At 39.7% G+C, this 12,795-nt stretch overlaps 1 protein-coding gene across 15 annotated transcripts in view; it reads left to right on the forward strand.

The window, feature by feature from the left end:
- LOC108704587 (ERC protein 2) overlaps positions 1 to 12,795 on the forward strand; it is a 497,481-nt gene that overhangs the window by 358,003 nt on the left and 126,683 nt on the right. For all 15 annotated transcript variants that reach the window (XR_005961048.1, XR_005961047.1, XR_005961049.1 and 12 more), the window contains one exon: positions 6,068 to 6,133. Coding sequence is in view for 1 of the 15 variants with exons in the window: in XM_041561864.1 (XP_041417798.1) it covers positions 6,068 to 6,094 (27 nt within the window). In the remaining 14 variants the exon portion in view is untranslated. The remainder of the gene's footprint in view (positions 1 to 6,067; positions 6,134 to 12,795) is intronic.

Consider the following 12,795-nt stretch of genomic DNA (forward strand, 5'->3'; position numbering starts at 1 on the left):
ACCCCAGAACCCACAGCAGATAAATACAGTGCCAATTCCATGTATAATACCCAGAACACACAGCAGATAAATACAGGGCCAATTCCATGTATAATACCCAGAACACACAGCAGGATAAATACAGTGACAATTCCATGTATAATACCCAGAACACACAGCAGATAAATACAGTGACAATTCCATGTATAATACCCAGAACACAGAGCAGGATAAATACAGTGCCAATTCCATGTATAATACCCCAGAACACACAGCAGATAAATACAGTGCCAATTTCATGTATAATACCCCAGAACACACAGCAGGATAAATACAGTGACAATTCCATGTATAATACCCAGAACACACAGCAGATAAATACAGTGACAATTCCATGTATAATACCCAGAACACAGAGCAGGATAAATACAGTGCCAATTCCATGAATAATACCCCAGAACACACAGCAGATAAATACAGTGCCAATTCCATGTATAATACCCCAGAACACACAGCAGATAAATACAGAGCCAATTCCAAGTATAATACTCCAGAACACACAGCAGATAAATACAGTGCCAATTCCAAGTATAATACTCCAGAACACACAGCAGGATAAATACAGAGCCAATTTCATGTATAATACCCCAGAACACACAGCAGATAAATACAGAGCCAATTCCAAGTATAATACTCCAGAACACACATCAGATAAATACAGGGCCAATTCCATGTATAATACCCCAGAACACACAGCAGATAAATACAGAGCCAATTCCAAGTATAATACTCCAGAACACACATCAGATAAATACAGGGCCAATTCCATGTATAATACCCCAGAACACACAGCAGATAAATACAGTGCCAATTCCATGTATAATACCCCAGAACACACAGCAGATAAATACAGTGCCAATTCCATGTATAATACCCCAGAACACACAGCAGATAAATACAGAGCCAATTCCAAGTATAATACCCCAGAACACACAGCAGGATAAATACAGTGCCAATTCCATGTATAATACCCCAGAACACACAGCAGATAAATACAGTGCCAATTCCCTGTATAATACCCCAGAACACACAGCAGATAAATACAGAGCCAATTCCAAGTATAATACCCCAGAACACACAGCAGGATAAATACAGAGCCAATTCCAAGTATAATACCCCAGAACACACAGCAGATAAATACAGTGCCAATTCCATGTATAATACCCAGAACACACAGCAGATAAATACAGAGCCAATTCCAAGTATAATACCCCAGAACCCACAGCAGGATAAATACAGAGCCAATTCCAAGTATAATACCCCAGAACACACAGCAGATAAATACAGAGCCAATTCCAAGTATAATACCCCAGAACACACAGCAGGATAAATACAGTGCCAATTCCATGTATAATACCCCAGAACCCACAGCAGGATAAATACAGAGCCAATTCCAAGTATAATACCCCAGAACACACAGCAGATAAATACAGAGCCAATTCCAAGTATAATACCCCAGAACACACAGCAGATAAATACAGTGCCAATTCCATGTATAATACCCCAGAACCCACAGCAGGATAAATACAGAGCCAATTCCATGTATAATACCCCAGAACCCACAGCAGGATAAATACAGAGCCAATTCCATGTATAATACCCCAGAACACACAGCAGGATAAATACAGTGCCAATTCCATGTATAATACCCCAGAACACACAGCAGATAAATACAGTGCCAATTCCATGTATAATACCCCAGAACACACAGCAGATAAATACAGTGCCAATTCCCTGTATAATACCCCAGAACACACAGCAGATAAATACAGAGCCAATTCCAAGTATAATACCCCAGAACCCACAGCAGGATAAATACAGAGCCAATTCCAAGTATAATACCCCAGAACCCACAGCAGGATAAATACAGAGCCAATTCCAAGTATAATACCCCAGAACACACAGCAGATAAATACAGAGCCAATTCCAAGTATAATACCCCAGAACACACAGCAGATAAATACAGAGCCAATTCCATGTATAATACCCCAGAACACACAGCAGATAAATACAGTGCCAATTCCATGTATAATACCCCAGAACCCACAGCAGGATAAATACAGAGCCAATTCCATGTATAATACCCCAGAACCCACAGCAGGATAAATACAGAGCCAATTCCAAGTATAATACCCCAGAACACACAGCAGATAAATACAGAGCCAATTCCAAGTATAATACCCCAGAACACACAGCAGATAAATACAGAGCCAATTCCATGTATAATACCCCAGAACCCACAGCAGGATAAATACAGAGCCAATTCCAAGTATAATACCCCAGAACACACAGCAGATAAATACAGAGCCAATTCCAAGTATAATACCCCAGAACACGTCATGTGCCAAATCCAATGTCATATGTCAGATCTGTGATGTCAAAACAAAGTTTGCTCCATCTGTATCATAGTTTTAGCTGGAGGGACACAGACTTTAACCTGTTTACTGAATTTTTTACCAAAACCACAAATTTCAGTCTCTCCCTACTTTCTCAATTTGCCGGGAAGTTATCCCAGAAAACCAGTCCTTGTTATCATCAGTGGGAAGGAATGGCCTGCTATTAATATTTATTCGTTATCCCTCGATTGATGGATATTTTACTCTTTCAACTCAGTCCCTTCCCTAGTGGAGGTTACAGCTTTCCCACCTGCATGAGGGTTGGTTTTAATTTAACTTTGCTGTAAAGGGCGAGAGGGTGATCCAGTAAAAACGTAGGTCCTTTCAGTGCCCGTTCCTCTGTGCCAAGTCTCATTCAGACTAATGAATCCATTGCCTTGGGAACTGCTAATGAGGAGCCTTTACAAGAGGAATTACCTTTAGCTACACAGCTGAATTGTTTAGAAATTCATTGAACTAAGTCAAAACGTGTTTTAATTATGTTAATAGCATCATTTATTGTAATGTAACAAAACGTAGCCCCGAGTCAGATATCAATGAAACCTCTCTCATCCTCTGACAAAGAAACTACATTTATATCAATTTCTATAGGAGGAAAGGGGGACTTTATTCCTGAATTCATTTCTATGAAACGTGATACTATTACTTTCTTTCTTTTTCTTTCTTTTTTTTCTCTTTCATTCTTTCTTTCTTTCTTTTTCTCATTTCTTTCTGTTTTTTTTCTTTCTTTCTTTCTTTCTTTCTTTCTCTTTCTTTCTTTCTTTCTTTTTCTTTCTTACTTTCTCTTTCTTTCTTTTTCTTTTTCTCTTTCTCATTTCTTTCTTTTTCTTTCTTTCTCTTTCTTTCTTTCTCTTTCTCTCTTTCTCTTTCTTTCTTTCTTTCTTTCTTTCTTTTTTCCCCCCTTTCTTTCTTTCTTTTTCTTTCTTTCTTTTTCTCTTTCTTTCGTCTTTCTTTCTTTTTCTCTTTCTCATTTCTTTCTTTTTCTTTCTTTCTCTTTCTTTCTTTCTTTCTCTTTCTCTCTTTCTCTTTCTTTCTTTCTTTCTTTCTTTTTTCCCCCCTTTCTTTCTTTCTTTTTCTTTTTCTTTCTTTCTTTTTCTCTTTCTTTCGTCTTTCTTTCTTTTTCTCTTTCTCATTTCTTCCTCTTTCTTTCTTTCTTTCTTTTTCTTTCTTCCTTTCTTTTTCTCTTTCTCATTTCTTTCTTTCTTTTTTTCCCCTTTCTTTCTTTCTTTCTTTCTTTCTTTTTCTTTTTCTTTCTTTCTTTTTCTCTTTCTTTCTTTCTTTTTTATCTTTCTTTCTTTCGTCTTTCTTTCTTTTTCTCTTTCTCATTTTTCTTTCTTTCTTTCTTTCTTTCTTTCTTTCTTTCTTTCTTTCTTTCTTTCTTTCTTTCTTTCTTTCTTTCTTTCTTTCTTTCTTTTTCTGTCTTACTTTCTCTTTCCCTCCCTCCCTCCCTCTTTCTTTCTTTCTTTCTTTCTTTCTTTCTTTCTTTCTTTCTTTCTTTCTTCTTTCTTTCTTTTTCTTTCTTTCTTTTTCTTTCTTACTTTCTCTTTCCCTCTTTCTTTCTTTCTTTCTTTCTTTCTTTCTTTCTTTCTTTCTTTCTTTCTTTCTTTCTTTCTTTCTTTTTCTTTCTTTCTTTTTCTCTTTCTTTCTTTCTTCTTCTTTCTTTCTCTCTTTCTTTCTTTCGTCTTTCTTTCTTTTTCTCTTTCTCATTTCTTTCTCTTTCTTTCTTTCTTTCTTTCTTTCTTTCTTTCTTTCTTTCTTTCTTTCTTCCTTTCTTTTTCTCTTTCTCATTTCTTTCTTTCTTTTTTTCCCCCTTTCTTTCTTTCTTTCTTTCTTTCTTTCTTTCTTTCTTTCTTTCTTTCTTTCTTTCTTTCTTTCTTTCTTTTCTTTCTTTTCTCTTTCTTTCTTTCTTTCTTTTTTCTCTTTCTTTCTTTTGTCTTTCTTTCTTTTTCTCTTTCTCATTTCTCTTTCTTTCTTTCTTTCTTTCTTTCTTTCTTTCTTTCTTTCTTTCTTTCTTTCTTTTTCTTTCTTACTTTCTCTTTCTCATTTCTCTTTCTTTCTTTCTTTTTTCTTTCTTTCTTTTTCTTTCTTACTTTTTCTTTCTTTCTTTCTTTCTTTCTTTCTTTCTTTCTTTCTTTCTTTCTTTCTTTCTTTCTTTCTTTCTTTCTCTTTCTTTCTTTCTTTCTTTCTTTCTCTTTCTTTCTTTCTCTTTCTTTCTTTCTTTCTCTCTTTCTTTCTTTCTTTCTTTCTTTCTTTTTCTTTCTTTTTCTCTTTCTCATTTCTTTCTTTCTTTTTTTCCCCCTTTCTTTCATTCTTTTTCTTTTTCTTTCTTTCTTTTTCTCTTTCTTTCTTTCTTTTTTCTCTTTCTTTCTTTCTTTCGTCTTTCTTTCTTTTTCTCTTTCTCATTTCTCTTTCTTTCTTTCTTTCTTTCTTTTTCTTTCTTATTTTCTCTTTCCCTCTTTCTTTCTTTCTTTCTTTCTTTCTTTCTTTCTTTCTTTCTTTCTTTCTTTCTTTCTTTCTTTCTTTCTTTCTCTTACTTTCTTTCTTTCTTTCTTTCTTTCCTTCCTTCCTTCCTTCCTTCCTTCCCTCCTTCTAGAAAAACATTGGTTTGACTAGCAACATTTCGGGTAAAATTTTTCCTCCCATTTGGGGTTCAAAATGTGATCTTGAGCCCCATTTACTCATTGACTATGATATGATGCATTGATGTGAATATATCACTAATATCCGGCACTAAACAGAAAAAAGTTGCATAAGAAACAAACACCCATTGACTTTAATGCAATTGAACAAATAAAGTAGATGAGACAAAAAAGTCGCTACAAGAAAAACGCCAACCGATTTCAATGCATGTGGAGTAAGAAAAAATTGTTGCTCACGTAAAAATGTGTTGCGTTTTGCAAATTATTTGGTCAAGAGATATGGGACAGATTTGCTCATCACTAATGTGATCACACCTCAACTGACCTTCAGGGTGGACTTCTGTACTTCTACCCAAAGCGAACTGTAAGCTTCTGGGATTTTTGGGGTGCATTGCAATATCAATGATCTTCCCAATGTCAATAGTAAAAATCCTTAGCAACTGGTGCTCTACTGGTTTTGGTTCTCCACTCGTTTTGGTGCTCCATCAAACTGCCATATTAGAAACTGCCACGTCCAAAGCAATTTATTGTACAAATAACAGAAACGCACTGTGAGCTGCATCAGTGCAATGGATTTATATTTCCAATACATGTCCCTGAATATTTTATCTGGGACAATTTTGTTTTCTGTTGAGGTGTCACATAGTGGGAGTCATGTTGAGCAGTGCAGTGACACTGGGGCCCAGAAGGTTTAGAGTGGACACTCGCCTACAGGTTATGGATGTTAGTGGTTTATGGAGAGAGGGTCCTGCACTTGGGCTCCTCGATCTTCTTATTTGTCTTGTCAAAGAAGAATCTGTTTGTTTTTCATGTTGCATGAGATCTTCCAATCTTCCCACATAAACAGCTTTGAAGCCAAAACCTCTCATGACTGATCCTGTTATTAACGTTATCTGTTTATCCCTGAGTCACGTTTGTTTCTAATGTTTCCTTTTTTCTCTTCTCTCATTTCCTTTGCTGACACCTTTATGGATCTTCAAACGCGGTTTCCAGGACGAGGAGGAGGGGATATGGGCATAACTACTCCTGAGAACCAAAGTTTCCTTTTCATTTTGTGGGGTAAGGAAATAATATTGTTGTTTTCTACCTGTTTCTTAATAGTGATTGTAATTATGTTACAGAAATAAACATGTTGATCTTGAGGCTGCCAAATGTAATGGGAACATTCTGTATTGTGTATACTAGAGATATTGTACAAACAAGTCATTTTATAACCAGAACAGACACTGTGTATCCCTTATAATACATGAGTGATACTCAGAGTTCCCTGTATAACTCAGCCTGCAGCCTTGTGCCTTTATATGGTCACAGAACAACCCCTCAGTGACTTCTAATATCCTTATCATTTACAGTAGGGGGTACATTATCCCTTATAATACATGAGTGATACTCAGAGTTCCCTGTATAACTCAGCCTGCAGCCTTGTGCCTTTATATGGTCACAGAACAACCCCCTCAGTGACTTCTAATATCCTTATCATTTACAGTAGGGGGTACATTATCCCTTATAATACATGAGTGATACTCAGAGTTCCCTGTATAACTCAGCCTGCAGCCTTGTGTCTTTATATGTTCACAGAACAACCCCTCAGTGACTTCTAATATCCTTATCATTTACAGTAGGGGGTACATTATCCCTTATAATACATGAGTGATACTCAGAGTTCCCTGTATAACTCAGCCTGCAGCCTTGTGCCTTTATATGGTCACAGACAGGGCCGCCATCAGGGGGGGACAGGGGGGACAAGCGTACCGGGCCCGGGCATGAAGGGGGGCCCGGCAGCGCTGCATTTTTTTGAAGATCCGGGCCCCCCTTACGAGCGCCCGAGCCGTACGTCTTGCCTCTTCAGTGCCGAATGCGGAAGTGCCGAAAAGCCGAAGCCGATGCGACGAAAAGACCCGAAGTCACGGAAAAAGCCGAAGTCCCGAAGTCACGAAGCGCCGAAAAGACCCGAAGTCACGAAAACAGCCGAAGCCGAAGTCCTGAAGCGGTGAAAAGACCCGAAGTCACGAAAGGAGGCGAAGTTGAAGTACTGAAGCCATGAGTTCAATTCTACTGAACACCAGTTTGTGTTTTTTTTTTTTTTAATCCCCTGGCCACCAATGTATTATTTTAATATTCTATAGGCCCCTGCCACCAATCTTTTTTTTAAAACTTTTGTTTTTGGGGCCCCAAATTGTTTTTTAACTCGTAAGGGGCCCCTTGCCACCATTGTTTTTTTTGGGTTTTTTTTTTAAAAAAAAATAAATTTCTTTTTGGTGGCCCCAAATTTTTTTAACTTGTAAGGGGGCCCCTGCCACCAGTTTTTTTTTTTTTCAAAAAAAAATTATTTTTTTTTAAATTTTTTTGGGGCCCCAATTTGTTTTTAACTTGTAAGGGGGCCCCTGCCACCATTTTTTTTTTTTTCAAAAAAATTTTTTTTTTCTCCAAATTTTTTTTTTGGGGCCCCAATTTGTTTTTTAACTTATAAGGGGGCCCCTGCCGCCAATGTTTTTTTTTTTTTTTCAAAAAAAATTAATTGTTTTTCAAATTTTTTTTTGGGGCCCCAATTTGTTTTTAACTTATAAGGGGGCCCCTGCCGCCAATGTTTTTTTTTTTTTTTTCAAAAAAAAATTAATTTTTTTTCAAATTTTTTTTTGGGGCCCCCAATTTGTTTTTAACTTAGAAGGGGGCCCCTGCCACCAATGTTTGTTTATTTTTTAGTTTTTTTACATTTTTTTTGTTGGGCCCCAAGTTTTTTTAACAGGGGGCCCCTGCCACCAATGTTTTTAAAAAAAAAAAATGTAAATTTTTTTTTTTGGGGCCCCAATTTTTTTTATAAGGGGCCCTGACCATCAATAGCTTTTTACAACTTGTGTGGGGGGGGGGGTTACTTTTTTAGCGCTGATGTCTGTGTGGTCTTTTAACTGCGATGTGGGCGGGATATGGGGCGGAGCTTGGTCGTCAGTGTGGGCGGGGCCCAGGGGGCCCCAAAAATTTTGTTGTACGGGGCCCCGTGATTTCTAATGGCGGCCCTGGTCACAGAACAACCCCTCAGTGACTTCTAATATCCTTATCATTTACAGTAGGGGGTACATTATCCCTTATAATACATGAGTGATACTCAGAGTTCCCTGTATAACTCAGCCTGCAGCCTTGTGTCTTTATATGGTCACAGAACAACCCCTCAGTGACTTCTAATATCCTTATCATTTACAGTAGGGGGTACATTATCCCTTATAATACATGAGTGATACTCAGAGTTCCCTGTATAACTCAGCCTGCAGCCTTGTGCCTTTATTTGGTCACAGAGCAACCCCTCAGTGACTTCTAATATCCTTATCATTTACAGTAGGGGGTACATTATCCCTTATAATACATGAGTGATACTCAGAGTTCCCTGTATAACTCAGCCTGCAGCCTTGTGTCTTTATATGGTCACAGACCCCTCAGTGACTTCTAATATCCTTATCATTTACAGTAGGGGGTACATTATCCCTTATAATACATGAGTGATACTCGGAGTTCCCTGTATAACTCAGCCTGCAGCCTTGTGCCTTTATATGGTCACAGAACAACCCCTCAGTGACTTCTAATATCCTTATCATTTACAGTTGGGGGTACATTATCCCTTATAATACATGAGTGATACTCAGAGTTCCCTGTATAACTCAGCCTGCAGCCTTGTGCCTTTATATGGTCACAGAACAACCCCTCAGTGACTTCTAATATCCTTATCATTTACAGTTGGGGGTACATTATCCCTTATAATACATGAGTGATACACAGAGTTCCCTGTATAACTCAGCCTGCAGCCTTGTGCCTTTATATGGTCACAGAACAACCCCTCAGTGACTTCTAATATCCTTATCATTTACAGTAGGGGGTACATTATCCCTTATAATACATGAGTGATACTCAGAGTTCCCTGTATAACTCAGCCTGCAGCCTTGTGTCTTTATATGGTCACAGAACAACCCCTCAGTGACTTCTAATATCCTTATCATTTACAGTAGGGGGTACATTATCCCTTATAATACATGAGTGATACTCAGAGTTCCCTGTATAATTCAGCCTGCAGCCTTGTGCCTTTATATGGTCACAGAACAACCCCTCAGTGACTTCTAATATCCTTATCATTTACAGTAGGGGGTACATTATCCCTTATAATACATGAGTGATACTCAGAGCTCTATCTGTACAGAAGATATGTCAGTGAAGCCCTCCTCCAGCTATTGTGGAACTATAACCCCCTGTATGAGTGAATGGCAAGTCTGACTCGTATGATTGAGGGGTTGTTTGCTGTAGTTCTGTAGGGCCACATGTCTGATCTAAGTGATGCTGCGCCGGGGTTTCCATGTTTCTCTGTTCTCTCTGTACAGATTTAGGCAATGGAAGAGATCTCTGTGCCCTGTGCTTTCATGTTGTGTATGAGACACTATAGGAAGATGGATCTGATCCGAGTGGCCCCTAATGACTTTGTTTTACAAACAATCTTCTGCTCGGCCGTCAGATTTTCTTCCGGCTCTTATCATTGTGGGGGTGATATATGACCGTGTTTGCTTCTTTTTCCCCACTATTTCCCCGTCCCCTATTTCCTATAGGGGGGTCGCCGATCCCTCTCTCTTCTCTCTTTTCTGTTTAGCTGAGCCTTACTCTAAACACATCACTTAGGAACGCACTCGCTCATCATCGCAGATTCCCGAGGCCGCTCTCTAAACGCACTCTGTGCCGTGGAAACATTTGCTCTTAAAGGGGTTGTTCACCTTCAAACAACTAGTTGTTTTCAGATAAATCACCAGAAATAACGACTTTTTCTAATTACTTTCTATTTTCTATTTGTCACCGTTTTTCTAATATTGCAGTTTAAAGTGTCAGCTCTGGGAGGGGGGTTGCCGACCCTGTAAACTGTTCTGAATTGATACATTTAGTTGATCCATTTCTTATGTTGTCACTGGTGAGCAGAATCTCTGGGTTTCATTACAGGCAGCTGTTAGACTTGATACAATAGTTACTGATACTGTTGCTGTTGAGAAGCTAAGCTTAGGGCTCGTCACTAATTATCCAGCAGAAAATGAGCTTCCCTGGCTGTAATATAAGCTGATGCTACAGGTTTGCTGATTATTCAATTCTGATGCTAATTGCACTGGTTTGTAGTAATTATGTGTATTAATTACTAATCAGCCTTATATTGTGACATTTCTATTCTATGTGTACTGTATATTGTGAGTGGCTCCCTAAGCTCAGTAAGTGACAGCAGCACAGAGCATGTGAATCAGCAGAAAAGAAGATGGGGAGCTACTGGGGCATCTTTGGAGACACAGATCTTTACTAAAGGGCTGTGGTTGCCTTGGGCTGGTACAGAAACACAAAACATCATGTACAAAATTTCTACCTACTTCTTTAGTTAGGCTTTAGTTCTCCTTTAAAATTACCCATTTTCGGAGTAAATACAGAGAGGTTTATGGTTCCCCTCCAAAGACAACCCCATACAATGATGAGAAGTCTTTCAATTAGTTAATAAATAAAGGCCATTGATGGATCCGCCAAACACCACATCCCACCACCCCGCCCACTGCTTGTTCCGACCCCGACCCCTCATTCTCGGAACCGTAAAACTCATCTCCACGTACAACAATGGGTTTGAGTGATCAGGACTGTTCCTGCTGAATTGTGCTTAGTACAGGGAATACCTATGCTGCCATAGTTTTATGGGATCTCTCTGTACAGACTATGAGCAAACTTAGGGACTGTTCCTGCTGAATTGTGTTTAGTACAGGGAATACCTATGCTGCCATAGTTTTATGGGATCTCTCTGTACAGATTATGAGCAAATTTAGGGGACTGTTCCTGCTGAATTGTGCTTAATACAGGGAATACCTATGCTGCCATAGTTTTATGGGATCTCTCTGTACAGACTATGAGCAAACTTAGGGGCTGTTCCTGCTGAATTGTGCTTAGTACAGGGAATACCTATGCTGCCATAGTTTTATGTCATCTCTCTGTACAGACTATGAGCAAACTTAGGGACTGTTCCTGCTGAATTGTGCTTAGTACAGGGAATACCTATGCTGCCATAGTTTTATGGGATCTCTCTGTACAGACTATGAGCAAACTTAGGGGCTGTTCCTGCTGAATTGTGCTTAGTACAGGGAATACCTATGCTGCCATAGTTTTAAGGGATCTCTCTGTACAGACTATGAGCAAACATAGCGGATGTTCCTTAATTCTAAAAGAATTTAGATTTTGGCTTTTTCTTCCCCAAATCCCAATAATCGCACAGATGTGGTGGTTTCTGTGAGACGCAAGGTCCTACTTTTCATACCTGTACTACAACTCCCAGCCTGGCCCAACCATATTCAGCTGTGGTACAACTCGCCCTGGGCAGCCCAGGTTATAACACCCAGATACAGATTCTATAGATACTTTGCACCTTATGCTCCTCCGGCAGCAGCTCAAGAGCAGGCAAGTTCCAATGTTTCTTATGTAACACAATGAGCAGCCCAGTGCCGGGAGAGATATTTTGTTTACTATTCACAAGGAGCAGACAATCAGGACGGGAGCGTAGCCTAGACTTGCAGGTCAAGCACAGTTGAAAGCCATAGATATATTGTAATACCCCATATGCCCCCTAAATGACCACCTTATTGTGGGTGCAGCAGTGATGGGAGACACCTGTATTGTATCTACTCTCACACACCCCTGGGTGAAATTCTTCTTTACCTGTTTATTATCAACCCTGACCCCAATGTCCTGTCTATAAGGAACAGCCCAGAGTCTGTATCGGTTATTGTTGCTCTGTAGAACAGATCGGGGGGGCCAAGCCTCCTCCAATCAATCACCGTAATGGACTTTGTGGGAACCACGAGGAGCCACGGTTTGTGTTTGGTGCCAAAAGTTCATGGCAATGTTTGGAGTCGCAATGAGACAGAAATGTGAAGGAGAAAGAGCAATGGGCTGTGTTTTGTCTGTGATCTCGGTGAGGAGCCCCAGTAACAAAGAAGCGCATGTATCCCCCCTGCTCCTGACCCCATCAGTATTACAGTTCAGTAATACAGTTCAGCCGATGCTCCGTAGACTTTCTCTGTGAGTCGGGATGACATCAGTCTCTTTCCCAAGGCAATGAGATATTTCACTCTATCCCCCCTGTATCAGAAAGGGGGGCTCCAAGTCGGTCTCACCTAATGACACTCTCAGAGATTCCTCTATCCAAGTCTGTGTCATGTACAGTCCATGTTCCCATGTCCTTATCCTTTGCTTGTCTGCTGGGCCGTGCAGGTGCGTTTCCCCTTTATGCAGCTGCAGTAAATTGGGCAGCAGGTGGGGGGGGGTTTAGCTTCTCTCTATTGGCTTAGGCCACTTCTAATCTAATTGCTGCTGTTGTGAGAGGGTGGGAGACCCCATTATAGCAGAGCGCCCACATTGGAGCCGCTGATAGGGAGGATCTCCATGGAAAGGTGCGCTAGTGCTGACAGATGTCTTTCTGGGAATCGAATGCAGACACCGAGGTGTTAAAATGCACCCCAAACAGCTCTTTTCATGGCAGATTCCTCCCACCTTCCCATAAAGAACTTTGTTTACAGGATTCATTGTGGCGTCAACTCAGGGATGACATATGCAGCTGCATTCCTTCTCATTCCTTCTCATTCCTTCTATTTCCTTCTCATTCCTTCTCATTCCTTCTCGTTCCTTCTCGTTCCTTCTCGTTCCTTCTCGTTCCTTCTCGTTCCTTCTATTTCCTT

This window comes from Xenopus laevis, chromosome 4S (assembly GCF_017654675.1).
Source record: "Xenopus laevis strain J_2021 chromosome 4S, Xenopus_laevis_v10.1, whole genome shotgun sequence".
In the NCBI taxonomy this organism is placed as follows: domain Eukaryota; kingdom Metazoa; phylum Chordata; class Amphibia; order Anura; family Pipidae; genus Xenopus; species Xenopus laevis.